At 39.4% G+C, this 22,972-nt stretch overlaps 1 protein-coding gene across 5 annotated transcripts in view; it reads right to left on the reverse strand.

Moving 5' to 3' along the window:
* MAST2 (microtubule associated serine/threonine kinase 2) overlaps window positions 1-22,972 on the reverse strand; it is a 192,412-nt gene that overhangs the window by 67,469 nt on the left and 101,971 nt on the right. For all 5 annotated transcript variants that reach the window (XM_080623790.1, XM_080623792.1, XM_080623791.1 and 2 more), the window contains one exon: window positions 235-326. In XM_080623790.1, the coding sequence (XP_080479916.1) occupies window positions 235-326 (92 nt within the window). The remainder of the gene's footprint in view (window positions 1-234; window positions 327-22,972) is intronic.

Genomic DNA, 22,972 nt, shown 5'->3' on the forward strand with positions numbered 1-22,972 from the left:
CAGAAGGAGGATAGATTTGGCAGCAAACTAGAAAGTACAGAGCAGATGAGGACATAAAACATTTCTTTTGAAACTAAGGACCCTCTTACAAGCTACAAAAGGCGAAAACTTACAGTCAGATTAAGTTTCAAAGAGCATACTCTGACACAGAGTATCAATATACTCAAACTCACTGCAATGAACACTGACATTTTTTCCTAATGATGTCCAGGTAAAGCAGTCCTAGGAAGTTACCTGCGTGCCCATGAAGAGGGGAATGTGGTCGCGGGAGAGTTGGAGATGTGCTGGATGTTACAATCAAACTCTTTCTGTTGCTTGTCCGACAGCTGAAAGAAAGAAAGAGAAACTGTAAGGCATGGTCAGATGGACAAAAGCACCTGAAGGCAGGTCCTGTAGAACATCTTTCAGCTAAGGAGGAATCTCCCAGTATTTAGGTCGGAAGTGACCCTGCAAAAAAGGAAGCATACAGGGACAACTGGCACTTTGTCATCAGTAAGTGTTTTAACATGCTAGAAGCAATATAAAAACTCTAACTCATGCTGCACAGGCCACTAGAGATAGCAGACAACAAATTCCCCAAATTTGTGGAACTCATGCTCTACAAATCACACAAAAAGCAGAAAACTCTGAAATACCCCAGAGTGCTTCACTTACTCCTACCAGTGTCTAACTTAGCAGATAAATTCGTTACAATTATTGGCTATTACTGTAAGAAACCAGAGCATATTCCTTAGGGTGGAGTAAAAATTACAAAGTGTTGGCACAATTCAGCAGATGAGCAGGATTACTAATAAAACCTGAGATTCAACAGTCTTTGTGAACACAGCAATAGAAAGGTCTGCAAAGCAAGTTTCAGATAAGCCCTCTGCTGAACCAGCTCCCCTCACGGCCATGACTTGTTCTAGCAAAGAAAGCAATACTTTGGTATGAAGCAGTTCAGAATGGGGTTTTTCCCCACTTGAGTTTCAGAACTTAGCCAAAGAAAGAGAACAATGCATTCCTCCATTTGCTTTCCTACCTGTGATTGCTAGTAGCAAACATCTACCTCTAAAGATGATAAAACTAATTGCAATGGGCAAGGGAAAGATCTTCAAACCATGGGAGCTGTGAACAACTAGATATTTAAATCACTTTCCCACCACCACTTCTTCCAGTGTCTGAACACAATAAACAGTCCAGGGTCTCACCAAAATCTCACAACTAAGTGCTAAAGCTACGTACATTTATTTACTGCACCTCTAACTTGCTTTCTAGATGGCAGAGACATATCTGCTTACTTCAGCAGCTCTCAAACAGGCAACTAAAATCATATTTGTCTTGGTAAGGAGTGGGAGAATAGGCAGGAGCAGGGAAGGCTGAGCTGAGGCTGAATCAGGAGCTCAGTGGCCCAGCTCTGGAGGTGTCTCATGAAGCTCCCCGCTGGGTTACCGCAGACACATGCAAAGCCTATTTGCTTGCAGAGCTCCGAATGCTGACGTCTGCCCCAGTCCTTCCTGCACCAGCTGATCTTCTGGAGCTGCCCAACAATAAACACGCTCAGACTGCCAAGAACTACAATTCAATGCAAAACTATTCTCCTGCCACAGGATATAGTGCATCTGACTGTTCTTATTTGTAAGCTTTTTTATTGCTGTTCTATAGGAAACCAGAGAACTCAATGCAGGAAAAAATGCAACTGAACTGCCAACTGTAATAAACAGTAATAAAGCTGAAGCACCATTAACTGCTATTCAGGCTCTTTAGTGTACTTAAAACATTCCTCAAAATTATCCAACTGATTCCATACAATCTCCATTTACATTCATGTATTATTCAACAATAGCCCATCCAAAAACTGATTGCCATTGTGTATATTGTATGGAAAAACTAACAGCCTGATTTGAAGAAGCTTAAAATCTCAGTTCATGGGATTTTTTTAGTATGTTTCCAGTTACTCTATTTCAGTAATTGCTGGAATAAAACAGAATACTCAATTCTACATTAATACCACATAATCATTATGTTTATATTACCAGAAAATCTTTCTCACAATATGAAAGTCCTGAGTCTTCTAATATAATATATATTACTAGGTAAGAAATAAAGAAGCCCTGGGTATTTTAATACAAATTATAATGTAAGACTTTAAGATCTTGCTCAATATAAAACACCAGTACAATGAGAAAACACAGCTCCATCCTCTCTGGTCATACCCGTTTGCTGAAGACAGTTCCCAAAATACACTATACCACAGCGATATCTGGCGCTGGCTATGGAAATTCAGTATATTTAAATCACAACACATGAACTGTCCCAAACTCAGTTTTTTAACTGCTTGCCCACGTTTGCCAAATTGAACCGAGTTTACATACCCGTTTTCTCTGCTGTATTTGCAAAGATAAGGAACCAAAAGAGAAAGGGTTAAGTGGCTGGAGAGCAAGCACAGCTGAGACCCATTAAAAACCCATAGGTCAGGTTTACACAAATGTACCCAAAGGAGGGAATGGCTTGGAGTGAAAGCCTAGCCCCAAGTTAGGAATAGAACATTATTCTCTTTACACCTTCAAAATTGGATAACTTTCAGTTTCCCTGGATGTCTCATCTGGGATGGGGGAACATCACTTAGGCCTCTTTAGCCATTTCTATGAACCATGTGTGTTGGCAATAAGGCAAAGCTTAAACAGAGAGGCTAAAAACAGAATTCCTTATTTCTTCAATCCATGTTGTATGATGAAAAAAATATACAAATACAATCTTACTCTCTACTGATTGAGGAGAGCTCTCTGGATATACACACAAAAACTTCAGATCTTGGAATCCCTGAGAAACTATAGAACAAAGAGATGAAGTTCTGGTAGTCACTAAAATACAATACAATACAGGGGGAAAGGGAGGAGGCAACATGAAGACTTCAGTTGGGTGACCTCGCCCAAGAAGTCACTACGACAGCATTTGAGCACCTCCTAAAGAAGAACAGCTAAATATGAAAGAAGAAAAGCTGGCTTTAACCAGGGCTTTGTGCCAAAGAAATTCAAACTAGTCAATTCAAGTGTTGGCAGAAACAGTTCAAATGAAGAAAAAACTATTTCCTGGAAGATACACTTTAGCCAAACAGACGGTATTGGGCTCAATACTGAGCTACAAGGCTATTAACCCTATAAATTGTATTAACTATTGTTTATTACAGTTCACAAATTCTCTGAACAATATTCGATGTTTCCTTACCCTAAAAATACTTCAATCTGCATACGAAAACAGAAGTAGAAGGAGAAAGTAGAAAGGGAAAAGGTTACCTATGCATCTCTGAGTATTTTAACTAGAAGAAAGTTCTTAACCGGTCCAGAGACATTCCAAGCATTATTACTTGCTTATAAGCCAACATTTTGCTATTTTCATTAAATGCAAGGCGAGCCTAACCCTGACCCTCCTTTCCTCTTGCAATTTGGTATGGGTCTTGTTAACCTTTTTTATTCAGATCCCACTTCATAATTCCAGAGATCAAATCCCCTCCAGGTCTTCCAGTTTAGGCAAAATACGATTTTAAAAGCACAGAGTTTCTGTACTGCCCAGACTGCAGAGTCGAGCTCCTGGGCTGTCAAGATGCAAATCCCCCCACTGCCATCCTGAAACCCCCTGTGCCACCAAGGCCACCAAGCACACCTGCTGCCAAACCTATGTCTAGAGATCTGTAAGAAGATGAGAAACTCAATTTAATTCTGAACATGCTCAGCAAAATGGATGATTTATATCAAAATATTTGAAACAATGCCTTTGCCATCACTACAGAAATAGAGCTTTTCCTATTTCTAGAGTTAATTCCTCTGCCTGCAGTAAAAATAACATTTGTTACGTGTACTGAAGAGTTCCAAATGCATTCTTGAAACTGAACACTGCAGGACATTGGACTTGGGTCTGGTAACTGGACACTGGTTTTGGACTCCCTGAAATGTGCCCTCGAGCCAGCACTATTTATGAGAACATTTGGTATCGTACCTGCGAGCTGCACGCAGCCCGTGTCCTCTTCAACTACACCCTAACAAACCTTCTCCTACGCGTCCACAGACAATTCGACGTCAGCCTCTAAAACGAGCACCATTAGTACACCTTGCTTCATATGTATTTTCAGTCTGAAAAAGCAATCAATGTTTCAGTCCCAGCATAAATCAATATCTGATTCTTTATTTTAGCCGTTTACTCTGGGGACGTCTCTAACTCACTGAGCAAAACTGATTAACATCCATGAGGCATTCATGTAATGAAAGCAAGGGCCACAGAAAAACAATTTCAAAATAAATAACCAACAACTACTATCAACTAATTTCGTAGCGTTGCTGGTTATTAAGAAATGAATAGTGACAAGGAAGCTTCTCAAAATCTATCTGAATTTAGAGGCCTTGTAAAATTTCTCATTGAAGCTGCTGAATATACAAATAAACAAGATTAGCACCGACTGCATGAGTCTTCTATCAAAATAGACTTCGATAGAAATCAACGTGGAGTAATACGGTGTACAGAAAAAGCAGAGCTTAAATCACATTTTGGTTAGTAATCATTATTTTGTTTTATTCATATTAGTGATTTTTAATTACAGAGGTTTAGTTTTGTAAAACAACCTCAGGTTGTTACTGTGCGGGGTTAACTCTTGCATCAACCAATAACTCCTTCCAAACATTCCGGCATTTCCGAAGACCAACATCAGACTTGTTCCAGATTTGACATTTACTTCAGTGACCCAAATCCCCATGAAATGGGATCCAAAATTCAGAGTGATCACACCTACAAAAGCTATCTGTGGTTATACATTTTCCTAAAACATACTATCACCTAACCAAACTTCACTAGATCCTCCTGTGATGTTACAGGAGTTTGGTTTCAGTTGATTTGCTTTACAAAGACGCCTTTATGAGAAACAGACATTTTGGAAATGAAAATAAGTATTTAAAATTTTTAATCACAAAGGCAGAAAATTTACAAAATGCAAAATCTGCATGTCAATGAATGCAGCAGCTGCACAGCAATGTTAACTAGATGTGGAAGTTATTGTCTTAATTATAGTAATTCAAAGATGGAAGCAATTTTGTAAGCTTTAGCACTACCAACAACAGGGATAATTAGTTCTCTAAAATAGATAAGAATAAGTAAGCATCTGGTTCAACCGATTATTTTTTTCTTCATGTTCAAGAATAGTTTAAAAGTTATTCATCCTAGAATAACTGGGGATAAAAGTGTTATTATTCATAGTGTAGGTTTGGTGCTTTGCACATTCCTACAATAAACACTTATTTTATCTTAAGGAAATGCAGTTACACTCCATGAAGACTTGAAGGATGTAAGCACAAGCTGTACACCTCGGGCCGCAGGAGGTGCCCAGACCTGTCTCCTGGGGCAGGGATGGACAGCAAACCCGCCTGCAAAGCAGAGAATCTCTTGCGGCCAGTGGCCGAGCTGCAGGAGGTGAGGAGGAGGCTGCCCAACATCAGGGAAGCTGAGAAGGGGTTGGGTAGCTGGTTCCAAGCACAGCCTGCAGGGGACCCACAGCACATGGCCAAACAGCCAAAAACTCCTCCAGCAGCACACAGAGAAGGGCCAATAATGCAGAAGAACAGAAGCTTGCAAGGGCAAGGACCAGTAAGAGGATGAGACCTCCCCCGAGGCCTGAGATGCCCTTGCAGAACCAATTCACCACTCTGCAGACTGGAGAGGAAAGACCTGTCACATCAGGAGAGACATTGGAGCCCGGCAGCCCAGTCTGCTCCCCATATGACAGCCAGTGCAACTAAGAAAAGGCTCTGCGTAATAACAGCAGGCAACTCTCTTTTGAGAGGCATGAAGGCACCTCTGCCAACCTGAGGCACCTGGACTTGTGCAAAGCATCTGACACCATCCCATGAGGCATCTCAAATTTGCCCTCTGTTTAGAAGCTCAAAAGAGGACATAAACTGGACAAGTTTAAGTATTTTTTTATAATGGGACACTTTGCTCCAGGTTTTCTGGTTTGCTGTAGGTGACAGTTGTACCAGGCTGCTGCAGACTCACTCTGTGTTTGAGGGTGTCAGTTCCATGTGGAATGAACAGCTGTATCCCCCTCCCTCCTTTTTCATAATGCCTATTTCATATTCATACAGATATGTGCAATGCATGAGCTGTTTCAGAGGAAGAAATCTTGCACAACCATCTATGAGGTATAAGAAAGTCTTGGAAAATGAAAAGGACTTCACTTTGCAATGGAATAAGAGAAAAGTCCAGCCTATACCATAGAAGCCTTCACCTTCTGTAGTAAAGTCAGGCATTAAGGGGTGCTCTCATGCCTCATGCTGGTAAATTAGTCACTGTGAAGATGACTGTGGAAAGATGTGAATTCCGCAAGACAAGGAGCATGGAATAAAAGATGTAAGTCAACTTGTGAAGTGTGGGCTGCGCTCCTGTACAGATGTCCAAAGAGAGCAAGAAGAGGTAAAAAACATGCAGAACAACCTTTTTCATAATGCCACACATTTCAACATGCTAACAAACATGTTAACTGAAATGAACAAGGAGTCAAACAATGCAAGGTGCAGAAAACATAGTAAGTTGGATGTAAACTGGTTCTTTGAAGGAAAATTAACATCTTGGTACTTAGGAATTAACTTACTGCATGAAAGACCATTTTGGTTTCATCTAAAACGAGCTATATATTAGAGAAACCTTTCTGCTTCATTTAGAGCTCAAATTCAAAAAGCAGCATCACCGCAAGCTAAGAAATCACAAAAGAAAAGGCTAAAATTGTCAGTTAACACCAAATTTATGTCTAATTTGCCTAATGTTTGAGGCTGGTGCACACCTGCTTACACCATGCTGCGAAGTGCAGACCTTTTGCATTATTAACAACATAGAAACAACTCTGCAAAGCCAAACAAAATGAAGTGTCACAACAAATTACCATGACTGGCACAGCCATTCTCAACTAAATCAAGCCAATTTATTCCGAAATATTCCTCCCTCCCAAATACATTCCAAACCTATCTGCTCTTATAAGAAAAGAAAAACAGTAAGAAAAAAGTATATATATCTCTGATTACAGAAGGGATGCCTCAGAATAAATATAGGCCATATTTAATGGGAGAAAACACACTAACCTCCTCAAGCATAACTATCTCCTACTTCAGTTGTGTTATGCATTATACTGCCATGAAGTTACATCACAGAGTGTGAAGGGATGATTTAATGAAAACTAAGCATAACTGCATACTTTCATTTCCCATTTCATCAAACTCTATTATTAAATGCTTCACGTAGCATAACTGCTTTTTAAATAAGACTCTACTTGGCAATTCTCACGGAAGATAGTTTATCACATTCCAGCAAACAAATTCAAGAATGAAATGACAAAGTGATTTTATATTGTTTCTAATCCTTTAACCATGTAGCTTGCAATGACATATAGGTGTGTAATTTAACAAACCCAAAGTTTGCATCCAGAAAACTAAGCATACAAACAGAAAACAAAAAGAAACAAGTTTTCTAAAATTCAAAAGTGAGGACATTTAATAGAAATCTTGAATCAAATAATATGAAAAGTCGCTCAGTTGCTTTGTGGCACACAATGTGAACAGCTCTCTTCATTTTGTTATAGAGCATTTTCACAGTTCAAATATTAAAAAAAGTTATAAATTAGGTCTTTATCAGTTAATTGGAATTCCAAACCTCAGTGTGAGGATAAACCACATCTCTAATTCAAAAGTTATTCTAACAATACATTGAAATAATCTCCAAATCAGACTGTGTTAATGGAGTCACCTTTTCTGCACAGAGCACATATTTTCACACAGTTCTGCTGTACAGTATTAACCAGAGTGGGAGCATTACAAATGTAAATGGGACTAAGATGTTTACAATTGATTCATTTGCCAAATTTTACAGACAGATACTCTGACAGTTAGATCAACAAAATGGATACACATGGGTGATACAAATCTACATTTTTCCTGTGTCAAATAATCAAATGAAAAGGTAATCTGTTCCCTATGAAAACAACAACCAGAGTTTATTTTCTAGTGATGATTCCCGGCCGAAATCTTTTCAATAAATTATACAGGAACTCATAAATACAATGTGCCAATGATATTGTTGTAACTACATAGATTTTTCACAACTTGATGAAGTCAAAAAGCTGCTTCTCTCATTCAAACATGTCATCACATCTGACCAGTCTTCAGTTATTGCCAGATAGGGCAAATGCCAGCACAGACGGTACTCTAAGGAAACACTAGTACAGACAGAGCATGGGAAATTAAAAGAATATATGTGGTTTATATATGTCTCCTAATGCTGCCCTCCCTCCAAAAAAGGCAACGTAGAAGTACTCGTTCAGCAGACCCCAAGCTGAATACACTTAGTCCACAGGTGGAAAGCCAATCTACCTATCCACCAGCCAGCAGCACCACTGGTTTGCACCAAGGACTTCTCACTGCTGGAACTGATCATTCCTAAACTGTACTTTGGAAGAGGCAGACAGGCTCTGTGCGCTCCTCAGCTCCACTGGAAAAGATTTTACCCTGTTGGTGAGACTCACCTTTCCAACTATGGACAGTAACAACCCTACTGAACAGGTCAGTATCCAGTAGGTAGACAATTCACAAGTTCATCCCCTATAGCAAAACAAATAGCAGATAATAATACACATCAGGAAAATCAGTCTCAGTCTCAATCTGCCTACCTTACTATGACACTTCAAATTCACACTTTTGCTTCTGAAATAGAAGGTAAGAGTGTACATTGTGTTATCATTATACCAGACCTTCCCCTTTCTAAAGCAATAATGTTTTCCAACTCTTAGCAGCTTCTTACAAAACAACAAACCAAACCAATGAACAAAACCCAACCAAATCCCCAAACCAATAAATCAGCATCAACTTGGCAACATGTCTTAGTAAGGCCAGGTTACTTCTAAAGACAGTTCAATAAAGAAAGGTTCATTTACCTTCCAAGAAGGGCAAACCCACTTTCCTATGGAACTATTAAAACCTGTGTACGTATACACAAACATTCCACCTCCAAAGGCCTTCAAACAGAAGCGCTGAAAACAATTCACTGCTCATTATGTTCGCACATACAAACATGGGAGAAAAATCCTCAAAATACCTCTATAAAACACAGGCAATGCATGTGGTGCTAAAGTAGGCTGATAATAGTCTTGTGGACATATTAGGAAAATACTCAGGTTTAATAAAACTGCCATCTCAGCAATCAGCTACAAAACTTTTGACATTTGTCCAGGACTAAGCTGTCTTAGAATGGAACGTGCCGTGCTTTGCCTGTCTGCACTCAACAGGGGCTGAGCAGAGCCTGTCCCTACACCAAAGCAAGATAAAGGTGAGCTATGCGTGCCAGCCTGCTGCTTTAATCCAAAACAGATACTGAAAGAGGATACGTATTGCTCAGTTTGTTCCCTTCAGCTCTGTGAAAAGAAACACTGCTTGGGACCCTTCTAATCAATACACTCGTTGAATGGCAGAAAGGGAAAATGATACCTAGATAAGAATGGGCTCTAAATGTCAAAGAAGTTGACAGACAGGAGGTGGAATTCGGTGGACACTGGAAATGCTCAGCATAGCAAGTAAAACTGATATAAATTACTGCATAGAGATACATGACACTGTTGTAAATCAAGTATTCAGTTATTTGGTCCTTACTCATTTACGGAGGCAGGTCTGTCAATACACTATTGTCTCAGATAAAACCAACAAACTTAAGAGACATGAAAAAATTACCACAAAAGCACCTTAGATAACGCCACTGCAGCGTGCATCAGCTCAAATAAGCAGCCTACTTTAACATAATAAAAAAAATATGGCTGTAGAAGGCACTTCAAGTTAATGGCGCAATGAAACCACAGAAGAGGGGGAGCCCAGGGTGCAGATCCTATCCTGGCACAAAGAGCAGCCCTCGGATCTCCAGCAAGGGTAAGTTTCTGGAACAACCAAGCCTGATCACATGTCAAACCTCATTCTTTTGTGTAAAGTTTACTTGCTTTCTGAGCCGAATGTTTATTATCCAATAGCTGTCAATTTTTCATACGAGGATGGCTGTTCCAGTTACTACCTATACAAACACATACTACAAAGAGATACACAGAGTTCTGAAATTTTAACAGCCAGAAGCTGAAACGATCATTCACGAAACCAGGCTGAAGAAAAACACTAACATTAAAAGCCACAAGCTGAGAGTTAAAGCTTGCTGCAGTACATGTCAAAGGGTAAAGCAGTTCTGCCATCACCTAAGAAAGTATCCTTGCTTTAGCTGTTGGTAGCTATTCTACTCAAGAAGGCTGAAGATTAAAATCAATCCCACTTACAGTAAGGAGGTGGAAAGCAGTAAGAACAAATACACAAATGTATCAAAAATAAATGGATGGTGGCAATGATGACAAAAAGGAATCATGAAACAAACGAGGAAAAAACTAAATTCTAGAAAATCAGGCAGCCATAGTCTACACAGTTATTAAAAAAGCAGGTATTTAATAAATGTACCTCTTCTAAAATCAGATCAGAACTCAAACGAAGAAACCACTAAAAGCTTTTTGAATGCTTTATGTACTTATTAACCTACCAGTCAGATGCCAGCACCTGTAATGAATGCTCAGAGGTACCCCAGCCAATGAGTCAGATTTATTCGGAGCTCAGCTCAGATACCTCTATGAAAATGTGCACAATATGGGGAATAAACGAGGAATTAGAGATGTGTGCACATCTATGAGGATATGGTATCATTGGCGTAATGGAAACATGGTGGGATGGCTCCTGTCACTTTAAGGTTGGAATGGAAGGTTATAGGCTCTTTAGGAAAGATAGGCTGGGCAGATGGGGAGGCACTGTAGCTATTTATGTCAATGATAGGCTGTAGAGTACGGAACTTTGCCTGGGTAAGGGTGATGAGCCAACAGAGCTTGTGGGTTAGGCTCAAAGGCAGAACTGTGACACAGGATCTACTGTGGGAGTCTACAGAGAAGGACTTGCTGGTCCATGAGAAACTCAACATGAGCCGGCAGTGTGCGTTCACAGCCCAGAAAGCCAACTGTGTCCTGGGCTGCATCAAAAGAAGTGTGACCAGCAGGTCAAAGGAGGTGATCCTGCCCCTCTACTCTGCTCTCGTGAGACCTCACTTGGAGTATTGTGTGCAGTTCTGGTGTCCTCAACATAAGAAGGACATGGAACTGTTGGAACAAGTCCAGAGGAGGCCACAAGGATGATCAGGGGACTGGAGCACCTCCCGTATGGAGACAGGCTGAGAAAGTTTGGGCTGTTCAGCCTGGAGAAGAGAAGGCTGCATGGAGACCTCATAGCAGCCTTCCAGTATCTGAAGGGGAGCTGTAGGGATGCTGGGGAGGGACTCTTCATTAGGGACTGTAGTGATAGGACAAGGGGTAATAGGTTTAAACTTAAACATGTTTAAGTCTGAATGGAAGATTTAGGTCAGATACAAGGAGGAAGTTCTTTACTGTGAGGATGGTGAGGTATTGGAACAGGTTGCCCAGAGAAGTGGTAAAGGCTCCATCCCTGGCAGTGTTCAAGGCCAGATTGGATGGGCCTTGGGCAACACGGTCTAGTGTGAGGTGTCCCTGCCCATGGCAAGGGGTTGGAACTGGATGGTCTTAAGATCCTTTACAACCTAAACCATTTTATGATTCTTATTCATAATCAAAGAACTAGAAACAAGTAAGTATTATTTTTACAAATTATGTGTAACAAACTTTAGCACAAACTCACAAGCACAGGCAAACACAGCCTGAATTTTCTGAGACCAAGTAGGGAAAGACAGAACTGTTAAATTAGCCTCTATCTGTATAAGTAAAAGATTGTTGTAAACTACATTTCTGGGAGCTGAGTATTATCATATCCCACTTTTTTTGCTGTACAAGTTCTGTTCTCCCACAAAAGTCCAAAACTAACATGATCAACGTGAAACCAGATGAGACCCATGAAAACTGGAGAAAGTACAGGAATGAAGACACAGAGGAAGATAAATGCAAACACAGAAAGTTAGGTTTGCAAATTCCACAGCAATCATGCTTAAATTAAGTCTGCTAGTTGTAACATACTAATTCACCATGCAATCAAGACTGGAACAAAATCAAAGGACAGGAAAACACACAATATACTGGAAATAAGTAATTTCAAATGCCACTGCAGAATTCCAGCTAGTTTCCTTCTTGATCAAAGATTCAGGGAAGGATTGTTCTCATATGTTCTTGCAGAACATTTCCCTCAACAAAGGCTCACATCTCTGGGTCCCTGGTGTCTCTCTTCTAGTACATGCTCACTGGCAGTGTCTTCAGCATCACATAAAACACATAAAGTGACATTTGCATCTCCTATTAATTGTGAAACACAGCAGGCAGTAATGGTAATGGGGAGACTAATGCAAGCATCCTACTGCTACATAAGCATAGCATTTGCTTAGATTTTCAATACATGACTAAGCTTTGTCTTCAAATAAAATATCAGTCGAATGCCAATTCCTCAGACTTGAGGCATTTTTGTGGAAAAGATCATGATTAATTTACCTTACAGTCTTAAAACATGTCCAATCTACAGCACAGCATCGTCTAAATCGATAGCCAAGAGAAGCTGGTATCAGGTGGCCTGGATTTCACAGCTGGCACAAGGACTCCCCTGCACAGGACTTATAAGCATTCCCCTTCTGAATCCCAATTCTCTGGACCCTTCCACTTTCAGCCAACACAGTCCCAAAAGCCAGCACGCCAGAACAGGCTTCAAAACCAAACTTTTAGGAGGCTTGGAATAAATGATGAGATTTTGCTATTGAAGTGCTTATTATTTTATCTACAAGCCTACTCTAAAGAGCACTTTAGTATTATTCTGTAGTCCTTTAAATAATAGAAAAAAAAATTGCATATGGACTGAGAAAAACTATTCAGGGAATATCTGAAAATCAGCTACAAATGTAGAATCAAATCACTTCAAAGGTTATTTTTCTTAATGCTGTGAACTAATGTATACTTTCTCAATACGGTAACTGAGATGGAGGTCAATACTAAGTGTTCAGCATCTGATCAAAAACTAAGTAATATTCCTCCAGGTAGGTGTACGGTGATGGAAGCTGATGTCATACACCATTTCTCTCAGTTCCTTAAATAAGGTCTGCTTTTTATAAAACACATTTTGTCCTAAGGTGTGCAGCTCCTTGTTAACATCAGCATTCTGCTGCCATTAAAATAACAGGAATCCCAAGTGCACTGAGAACATCTCGCTTGATTTGTTCCTCACACGACCTTTTAAAGATGAACAAGGACCTGCAAAGAGAAGTGACACAGCACGGGCAAAGGTTCCAAAAAACCAGATATATCTACAAGTCCATCCCAGAGCTTTAAGCTGATGGGTGCTCCGGATTTAAAACTCACTTGTCAGAGACAAACAACAGTTGAAATAAGCAGATGTACAGACTCTGTTAGGATTCAAAACCCAAATGTGTCGACTTCAATTAAACACAAGAACTGCACATTTCCAGGCAAAACACATGCCAGTATGTACTTTTTCTGTCTTACTTTCCATAGTAGCACTGATCTGATCTGAGTGTCTTCTGCGATGTTCAAAATCTCCCTTCTTCTATCTCTTCTGAAACCAGTCTCTTTCCCAAGTATTTCATTTTGCTCACTTAAAACATAAATGTAAAATTGTTTTATATTCAGCAGCCTCCTTCATAAGAAGGATCCAAACAATTCATGAAACCCTCCATGATTTTTGTGTTGTTCAGTTTCCTCTTTACAAAAGTTCTGACTTGAAAAACTGGTTTGTCCTGGGCAATAGCCAAGTGTTCATACATGACAGTTTCCATCTGAACAAAGAGCTTTCAAGCTTAAAACTTCAGTGTTAACCCTCGAAGACACTATGGGTTTCAGATTCGCAGGGAAACAGCCAAGAGTATTCAAAATCAATTTAAAGTCTGATTTACACAGACAGAATTCCAAATAAACATGACCTTACAAAGAATCCAGGTGTATTCCCTGAATCATTACATTTATTTTGAGTATCAGGAGGACCGTTCTTCCATTCATGGCAAACCAGTTCTTTCATTGTATTTAAGTAGCACCAACATCACATACTGGAGTGTACTGGAGCCTCCACAAAACTCATCCACTAGTGAGCAAAATAGCCATTACATTTTCATGCAGTCCAAAAGACTATTCTCATAAAGAGCTTTTCAGAAGATAAGGTAGCATTTTTTTATCCCCCTCAAACTGTTTTTTTCCTAAGGCCTTATTGAAATACTGGCACAAGTAATTTGAATGAAATTTCCTCTCTAATTAGAAATGTCAGGAGGCCATTTAATATGCCAAGCTAGGTAAAAAAAAAAACAGAGCTAAATATTATCAAAAGCATCAAATTTCCAGGTCTTTTACAACCTTCCCAGTATAAGGGAAACATTTCTTATTTTATTCATGTAGGCAAGGAAACATGTGGCATGACAGCTGCCACTTTAAAGTTAATTACAGCATAGACTCATAATTTTAAGGCTAGCTTTATGTTACCACAAAAAAGTGCCCTGGTAGCATCAAACTAATTGTTTTTCTTCAAAGTGACAATGCATATACAGAGGAGGTGGCTTTTGTGGACACACATAGCTTTTAATGTCAATCTAGATGAATCAGCATAAAATAAAACACATTTGAAGGGATATGTATGGACTCATACAGTCCTGTTATGGTAGCTGAAAAGATAGCATGAATACAAAAGTGCTACCAGAAAGCCTCATTAGATGTTCCTGGCCGCCTCCTTATTTCCCACTCATTTGTTTACGTGCCAGTGAAAGGTGGTTTCTCTTATTGCTTGTGAGTATTTCCATAATAAAGCATTTTATTTAGTTACCAAAAAACTGTTCATAATGAAATACAGTGATTTCCGTCGTGTTTCAGATACATCTGAATCTCAGATTTTAAAGGTGTCTTGCTACTTATCTTACACTTTAAGGGTAGTTAATTCCTGTGATTTTAACAAATTACCAAACTACTGTATCACTGATGCCGTTTCACTGAAAGGAAATGAGAAAAGACAATTAAAGGATCAATGGCAATTGTGGACACAAACCCAGCACATCATTCCTAATAGAAATCCACCTTTGTCACCGCCTAGAGTTATCTTTCAAGTCACTTCCATACACAATCTCCTCTGTCTTAACTTCGCAAAAAGAAAGTCACTGAACAAAAGTGGAATTATTCAAATCCACAGTTCCAGTCTGCTCCACCCAGGCAGGATTAAACTGCTCAGAAAAATGAGGAAACATTAGAAATCGTCATTCTAAGTCAGTTTTTCAAGACCAGCGAACACCCACTTGCACAATTCTACACTGCTGTAAATATCAAATTGCAAGAGTACATTCGAGATACACCCAAAGTGCAAAGGAACAGAAGGGATTTGAAAACAGAGGCCTTTAATTTAAATACGACAGAATTATGCTTTATCTTTCCATAATCCAATTTCAATACATAATGCCTCAGTACAGCTGATACCAGAATGCCAACCCCATGTGCCCTTTGAACCGAGAAATTCTCATACTTCTTCTATAGTTTAAAATCATAAATATTTATACAGAACCAGTCTGACAGGTAAATCTGATTTATGTTTATGTCACCCCTCCCATGACAAATGCACGTATTTACAGTTTGCTCTTGACTTTCTCTATCCTTCCGGGAATACACTCAAGAAGAAACAAGTCAGCCACTTTGACCGGAGGAGCAGATGGTTCACTTTTACAGTACCATTAGCTGCGGCGAGAATCCCACCAGCTGCAGGAGAGGGCTTATTTCAACAAAACATTGCAAGGGGAAAGAGGAATCCTTCCCATTTGCCTCCTAATGCAGCAAAAGCCATATGGGAATGAAGCCCTTTAGGATTTTTAATGTGTGTCAGAAGCCATCATTACAGCGAAATGTGCCATTGCACATTAGTCAGAATACCACTAACAACCCATTCTAGCGATGCAAAACCAAATTCAAACCTAAGAGAAATCAAAGGTGGCAAAGCCTAGAATTAAGAGCACACAAGCTACCACAAATGCAGTAGGACCACATAGAAATTGTACAAAGAGATCAGCGGAAAACTCGATCAAATATTTGACACAGCAAAAAATCCTCTGCTGCTAAAAATGCCCACCCAAGATTGCAATGTTAAAGAAGAAATGTAAATTGCAGTTGTCGTTTTTAAAAGTAAGAAGTTTCCTCAGAAGCGAACATGACACTTTGAAAGAGGGCCAATTAAAACAGATATGGTACTTCACGCAAGTGCCCAGATGCCATGATCCTGAGAACACACAGAAACACCCAGGTCCCAGCACTACAACATACTAGAGCTACAGCAACCACTCTCATAGCCCAGATACTCTTGGAGCAAAGCTACTACATACGTGTGTAGACATGGTTTCAGAACCAATGCCCTGGCAAGACTCACAATACAACAGCATGTTGCATGAACTAGCTGATTTATCACAATAAATGTAAGACCAGCCCAACCTGCCTATCCATCTCCCCCAAGACAGTAGGCAAAGAGCTTACAGGGCGCCAGTGGAGCGTGGCAGAGGGTGATATTCCCAGCAAACTGTCACACATGCTCAAATATTTCATTTCTAAGGCTAACTGAAGGCTGTGGTTTCTGTGCTGTGTGGAATAGGGTTTCCATCACAAGACTTTGTGCAGCAGCTCTCTGCTATGAATCCTCATAGAGTTGTTTGATCATTTTGAAATATCTAACAGTCATTTATGGGATTAAATCAATAAAAGCTCATGTCTTTTCCATTAAGATGCGCAGCAGATTTACAGATCAATTTCTTTCTTTTTGTACTTCAACTACCAGCAAATAAATGGAATTGTAAATTTTGAGTAGGAGCTTTCTGGCAAAATATTGCACCTGAACCCTTGTTAGAATTTTACGTATTGTTTCTGTCCTTGATGTCCAAGTTTAAATTCAAAGTGGCACACTAAAAAGGTACTGAAAAATAAAGACACTTTATTCTTGTCATGGGAAACTCTGCAGGTGTCCACTCTGTATGGAAGTTCATGATTGTTGAATTCACACAAAATACTACCTTTATGCACGCTGAATACATCTAGAATGAAGCAAGCTTTAGAAAAACTGCAAGCAGGAGCAATAAATGAGTTGCTCCATGAGCTGCAGGTCTAACACAGGTTATTTTCTTACAGAACAGTGTCCGCCTCCATCAAAGCCCCCTTCCCTCACCTGCACTAACCCAACTCCTTCACCCCTCCTGGCTCTGCCCACCTCGCCTTGCTCTCGCAGTGAGCCATGTCTCATTACACCATGCTGCTTCCACGCTAACCACTTGGCATCCAAGAAGCACTTGAAAGCCAAGCGCTACCTACCTTATTCTTTGGAAATGGAGGCACAGGACAGTAATTGCCCCCCTTTCCTCTCCCCAGCCAAGTTCAAGAAATCTGCAAGGAAATGCTGAGCTTTATCTCTGCCAGTTCTATTCCTCCATCAAACCACTGCTGCAAATGCCCAATGAGTGTGAAAGTTACTGCTGGGAGCAGAGAGCAACACACAACCTAAATCTCAAGGAGCTCTTTTCCTTTAAAAAAACAGGCTAAGGGCAACAAAACTTGTATTTGAAGAGAGCAACATCTCTGACGCAATTGTTTGCAACTAAGATCTGATTTTATTTACAGAATCTTTCTTCATCACTGGTAAAATCCCTGAAACACATCGCCAGCAAAGAAGACAACTTTGACATAATTTAAAGCACAAACATGGAATGACAGCAGGAAATAGAGAGCCCTCCAATACATTACTCTGTAGAAGATGCAATCCTCAAAAAGATTAATATAATTTCTGACAGCTGATGAACAAAATTCACACTAAAAATCAAGTCAAATGTTATATTCTGAGTCTTACATAGATTTCTAACTGTATCAAATCCCCTGCTGAGAAATTCTGATACTAGCAGCAACTGTTTACTCACAAACCTAAATACATTGCTCTAGTCAGGATTAACTACCTACAATACTCACCAGTAAGTTTCAGGCTACATACGTTAAGCTCCACAGAGCACCTGATGAGCAATAATGATGGTGATATTTCCCAGTCTTGAAAGGACACCACAGTACTGCATCAGATCTGATGCCATTCATTAGTTTACACACTTCAATGTGATTTTATCAAAATCCAGAGAGTAGCACGAATGCAAACACTCATCCTATGAGCTACTACATTTACATATTTACATCTCCAATTAACAAATGTTAAATGTATTAAGAATTATTTAAAATGTGAGGTTATGTATACCTCTAAGATGACTGTAAGTGCTCTAAGTCAAAATATTTGCAAGCCCTGCCTTGTGCTGCCTATTTCATCATAATACTGTTTTGTTACTTTGAATACGAAAGCAGCTTGCTCTCAGTAAAGCATCTATCCATCATTCTGTAGAAAAAAACCACCCTTAACACATTCACATACTCTGAGAAGTACAGAACAATGCATTTAAATGCATACCTTAAAAAGACTGAACAGTAGATCTGCACAGTACGATTTTTACAATGAATACAATCACAAATCATTAAGAAATTAAGAATTTGTGCCTAATACACTAGGAATATGATTTAATCTGGTCAAAAAAAGAGGAAAGCAAGCCTAAACAGTATTAAAACAAATAGCTTAGAAAAACATCGTAAGAATTACTGGCAAAATCCTTAGATTACCTTTTGGATCGTCTCAACATGCTGGTAGCAGGCAGAGAGAAATTGGACAGCACTGTCCAAAAGGAGTCAGACATGATCTTTAAAAGCTTTCATTGCTGGGAAAATACAGCACAATCAAGCCACTAGCAATAAATAAGGAACTAAATAATACCAGTGACAGAGCCAATGCAAATTCCCTGTAGACCTTGCAAGCTGTTCCATTAACGTGAGGCAGGCAGGCAAGCGTACATATTGCTGCTGTTTCCACTGCCTCTGTTTTCTCCCGGCTCCATCTCTGCCTCCCTCCCTCCACCTTAGGAGGCAGTGCAAAATGAGATATTTATTCCCTTCCTAATATAGACACTTTAAAACTGGAGTTTGTTGTATACACAGCATACACACTTTACATACATCTCTCTGTGTACATCCAATTACAATCACAAGGATTTTCAAGCAAAACCATAACTGGGCTCTGTCTGCAATCCTGAATAGCACACATGGTTTAAGCTGTGTCTGCACAGAGAGCACCATCGGCTGCCTAGTTCCTGGTTTCATTTTGAAATGGTGGCCCTTCTGCTTCCTAATGACATGAGGAACATCAGGGGCATTTTGCTGATTTTTCTTTTAATTGATGTTCCATCTTTAAACAAATCCCACCTTTTACCTTAAGTAAACCAAGTGGGGGGGGGGGGGGGGGGGGGCAGGCGGAGCGGTTGGGAGGAGATAAAAAGAAGCAGCTGGCAATATTACAATGCCACTTAAGATCAGTTTAAAAACAGAAATCCATTCTCCCCCTGAAGTCAGCCACACCACATACACGTCAGTCACAGTAAATACAAACTCCTACCTAGTGCTTGGTGCCTACAAAACAACTCAACCGGCTGAATTCTGACAACAAAACGCAACTCGTGTGATGCACATCAGAGGGTTCACACACACACCCCTGCACAGCAGCCAAAAGTTTACCTTCCCCTCTTTGTGCCTGTAGAAATTCCTTGCCATGTTTTTGCTTTTTCCAGGGTCTAAACAAAACCTCACTGTAGCTGCCTTTTCTTTCCTTTATTTTTTTTATTTCAATATGCAATCTATTTTCTTTCTATTGTGGCTTTTTTAAGCACTTTTGCCAGTAGGAAAGCTAATGACGTTCTCATATTTCAGCCTTCTTGAGTGGCTTTTTATCACAGACATGAGAAAGATGACAATCAACAGCTGGCGCTGCCTTCCATGCACAATACAGCCCTTAAAACACACATAAATGTCTGGGAGAAAGAAATCCCAGTAGGCTGTCTTCAGCTTTCCACTGAATCACATGAAAGAATTAGATGGTCTTCCTAACTCTCCATTAAATAATGGAACATTTTAAATACATACATTTATCAAGACTCACAATATCTGATTCAGCAAAGCATGCCCTTTCATCTGAGCTTTAAAGCAGGGAAATGTGATTTTGAGTGCTACGGGAACCAACTCTCTGCTCAACACGACCATCCCTTCTAGTGCTTTCAAACATTTGTATCAAATGAATCTAAATCACATTTTGGTTTGATTTCACAAAGTTAATTTAGAGTACAACCAGACAAAACTCTGCCACTGTCTACTACTGATGAGAAAGAACAAACACATTCATTTTCGTAGCCACATAACAACCTATACCGATGAAGTGTAGAGCTGAGGAACAGCATTTTAGCCTTTATGTGACCTTCCAATTCCAATTCCAATAAACTATGGTTTTGAAAAGGTATACTCAGATTTGCATGTTTAAACAAATCATATTTAGCTGACAGATTTACATTCCTGAGCAATAATGGGGGGAAAAAAAGTACTTAGTTACCTAACAAAAATAAAACCATCACAATAAAAATTAATTCCTGACTGCTTATAGTTAGCAAATAAGATCACAACTAGCTAAAACACCTGTATTCATATTAATTGTGGGGGTTTTTAAGAAGTGATGGAAAACTCAGCAGTTGAAGGCGTATGATTCATAACATCACTATACTCAGCACCAGCTCTTTCACATCACTTACAGAAAGGACACAAAAAGGAGAAGCCATTTTAGGAGAACACTCTTCATTGGCATCAGTGACTGACTGCTCTACGGCAGCGTTAACCCAGTGAAACCCCGTCTATCCTCTGCAGTTTTTGGGGAGCACAGGACACCCAAAGCAGGGCAAGGGAATGGAGTGTTTGTTATCACTGGAAACCTGTGCATCCACCGATTTAACATGGTCCTGCAGAGCACTTACCCAAGAACTGCAAAAAGCACTTTGGGAATTATATAACCCTGGTTCACACAAACAGCAGGAATTCCTTTAACACTTCATATTCCCACTTTTCGAAAAGCCCGTTCCACATGTCAGTAGCAAAATCTAATCTGGCAAATGAGCATCTGCAAAGAGCTCATTTTGGGACTGTCCCCAAACATCAACCACAGAAAAATTCAGAGAACCCAAAAATACATGAAAACACTGTACTTGGAGGTTTTGCTACCAAAACAGAAGAACACAATGAAACCGTCAAACATCTTTTATAAATATGGCATGTCTTAAAAGGCGACAATGTCAACATTTGCAGAATTCACTTCCGCTGTAACAAACGTACAAAGTGTAAGGATTCTCACATCTACAATGACAAATGAAATCCTTCTATGGCACTATATTACTGTCACTGCATGATAAGCAAAACATTTTGCAAAATTAGGACTAGGAACTTCTCATTAGTTTAAAAATACAGCTTTTTGCATATCAAAAAGCATGTCAAGAAAAACATCACACACACAAATAGGTTACAAGATGAGTTTTCTATTTTTAACTCATTAAAACATTAATATGTATCTTTGAATTCTTGATCCGGAGGAATTCCAAGCCTGAAGAAACCTCTTTCCTTATAAAATTCTTCTACTTGCCTTTCAGGATATTCAGTCTCCATCAATCTCCCTAATGTACCTTCACATCATGCCCAACTTGTCCTCGGAAAAGACCACCTGCAGAACATTTCAGCAGCTCCTGTGATGATGAAGTATCCTCTGCCGACCAAACGTGTAGTTTCCAGGGCCCTCCTAATGACACTGCATCCACTGGACAGTTATAAATAGCCAATGTCAATGACTTCCCCAATTTCTCATCTTTACCATTACCAAAGTAGGACATTAATTAAGCCTGACATTAAATGAGAATGCAATTAAGCAAACAGTCCACACGAAACCCATTACTTTTTGGACTTCTTTCATAGCAGCTACATTTATCATTAAATAAATTCACTTGGCACAAGACCATCTTCTTTTAAATAAAACCTGTCATTTTATAAGTAAGCTGAACTTCTTGTAAAGTTTGAGGCCATACCAAGGAGATCATTGAGGTCATTTTCAACCACAGAACAGTTTGGGTGGAAAGGGATCTTAAAGATCATCTAGTTCCAACCTCCCTTCCATGGGCAGAAGAATATCTTTTGAAAAAGAATAACCCCAAATTTAAAATCCTTGTGATTGACCGCATTTTGAATTGACCATATAGCAAGAGAAGTTCCCACAAAATACTCTTGACTATAATATTTAAATATTTCAACGAGAATAAAATGTGTAGTAATCCAGTAGTTTTCAAATGAAGATAATTTCCTGAGTCACATTACAGTAAAGGAAAGCTTTCAATGGAAGCCAGTTGAAATACTAATTGGAAAAAACTTACCTCTTCCTAATTACTCAGTCACTCAAATAGCCACATCGTACCAAGTGTCACATAAATACCTGATACTTTCAGACTTAACTTTTCTTAATAGTCATACAACTTTTCTGAATAGCCTCAAACCCACTAACGATTCACTAGAAATATTCAGACACTAAAACTGTTTTACTAGCAGAGCTAAATTGTCTAGAGAGGCCATTACAGAGAAGATACATTCTTTCTCTAGAAATAGAATATCAGATTTATTTTAAACATTAAATGGTATACCCAACATGCACAAAAAATTATTCTGCTATAAGTAAGCATAAGTCAATGCACATGAACTGAAGAGATACCTGCTCTGTATCATTAACAATACAGTTAAATCTGTGTAACACGTAAAAACTCTAGCAGAAAACTTTGGTCTTTCAATATAGAGAAAGCAAAAAATGTTCTTCCTATATGCTTCTAAAAAAGGAGAGTTGCTTTAAGAAAAAATTATATGGACGATGTGTGTTGAGCTATTTGGGGCATCATTATTATTTGAAGAGTGACCTACGCAAATGAAGAGTGTCTGAGCAAATGAAGAGAGTGTCTGAGCAGACTGCAATCTCAAGACACGTAACAGTCTGACAGAAAACATTAAGTT

The sequence above is a fragment of the Psittacula echo genome (genome assembly GCF_963264785.1).
Source record: "Psittacula echo genome assembly, chromosome: 7".
In the NCBI taxonomy this organism is placed as follows: domain Eukaryota; kingdom Metazoa; phylum Chordata; class Aves; order Psittaciformes; family Psittacidae; genus Psittacula; species Psittacula echo.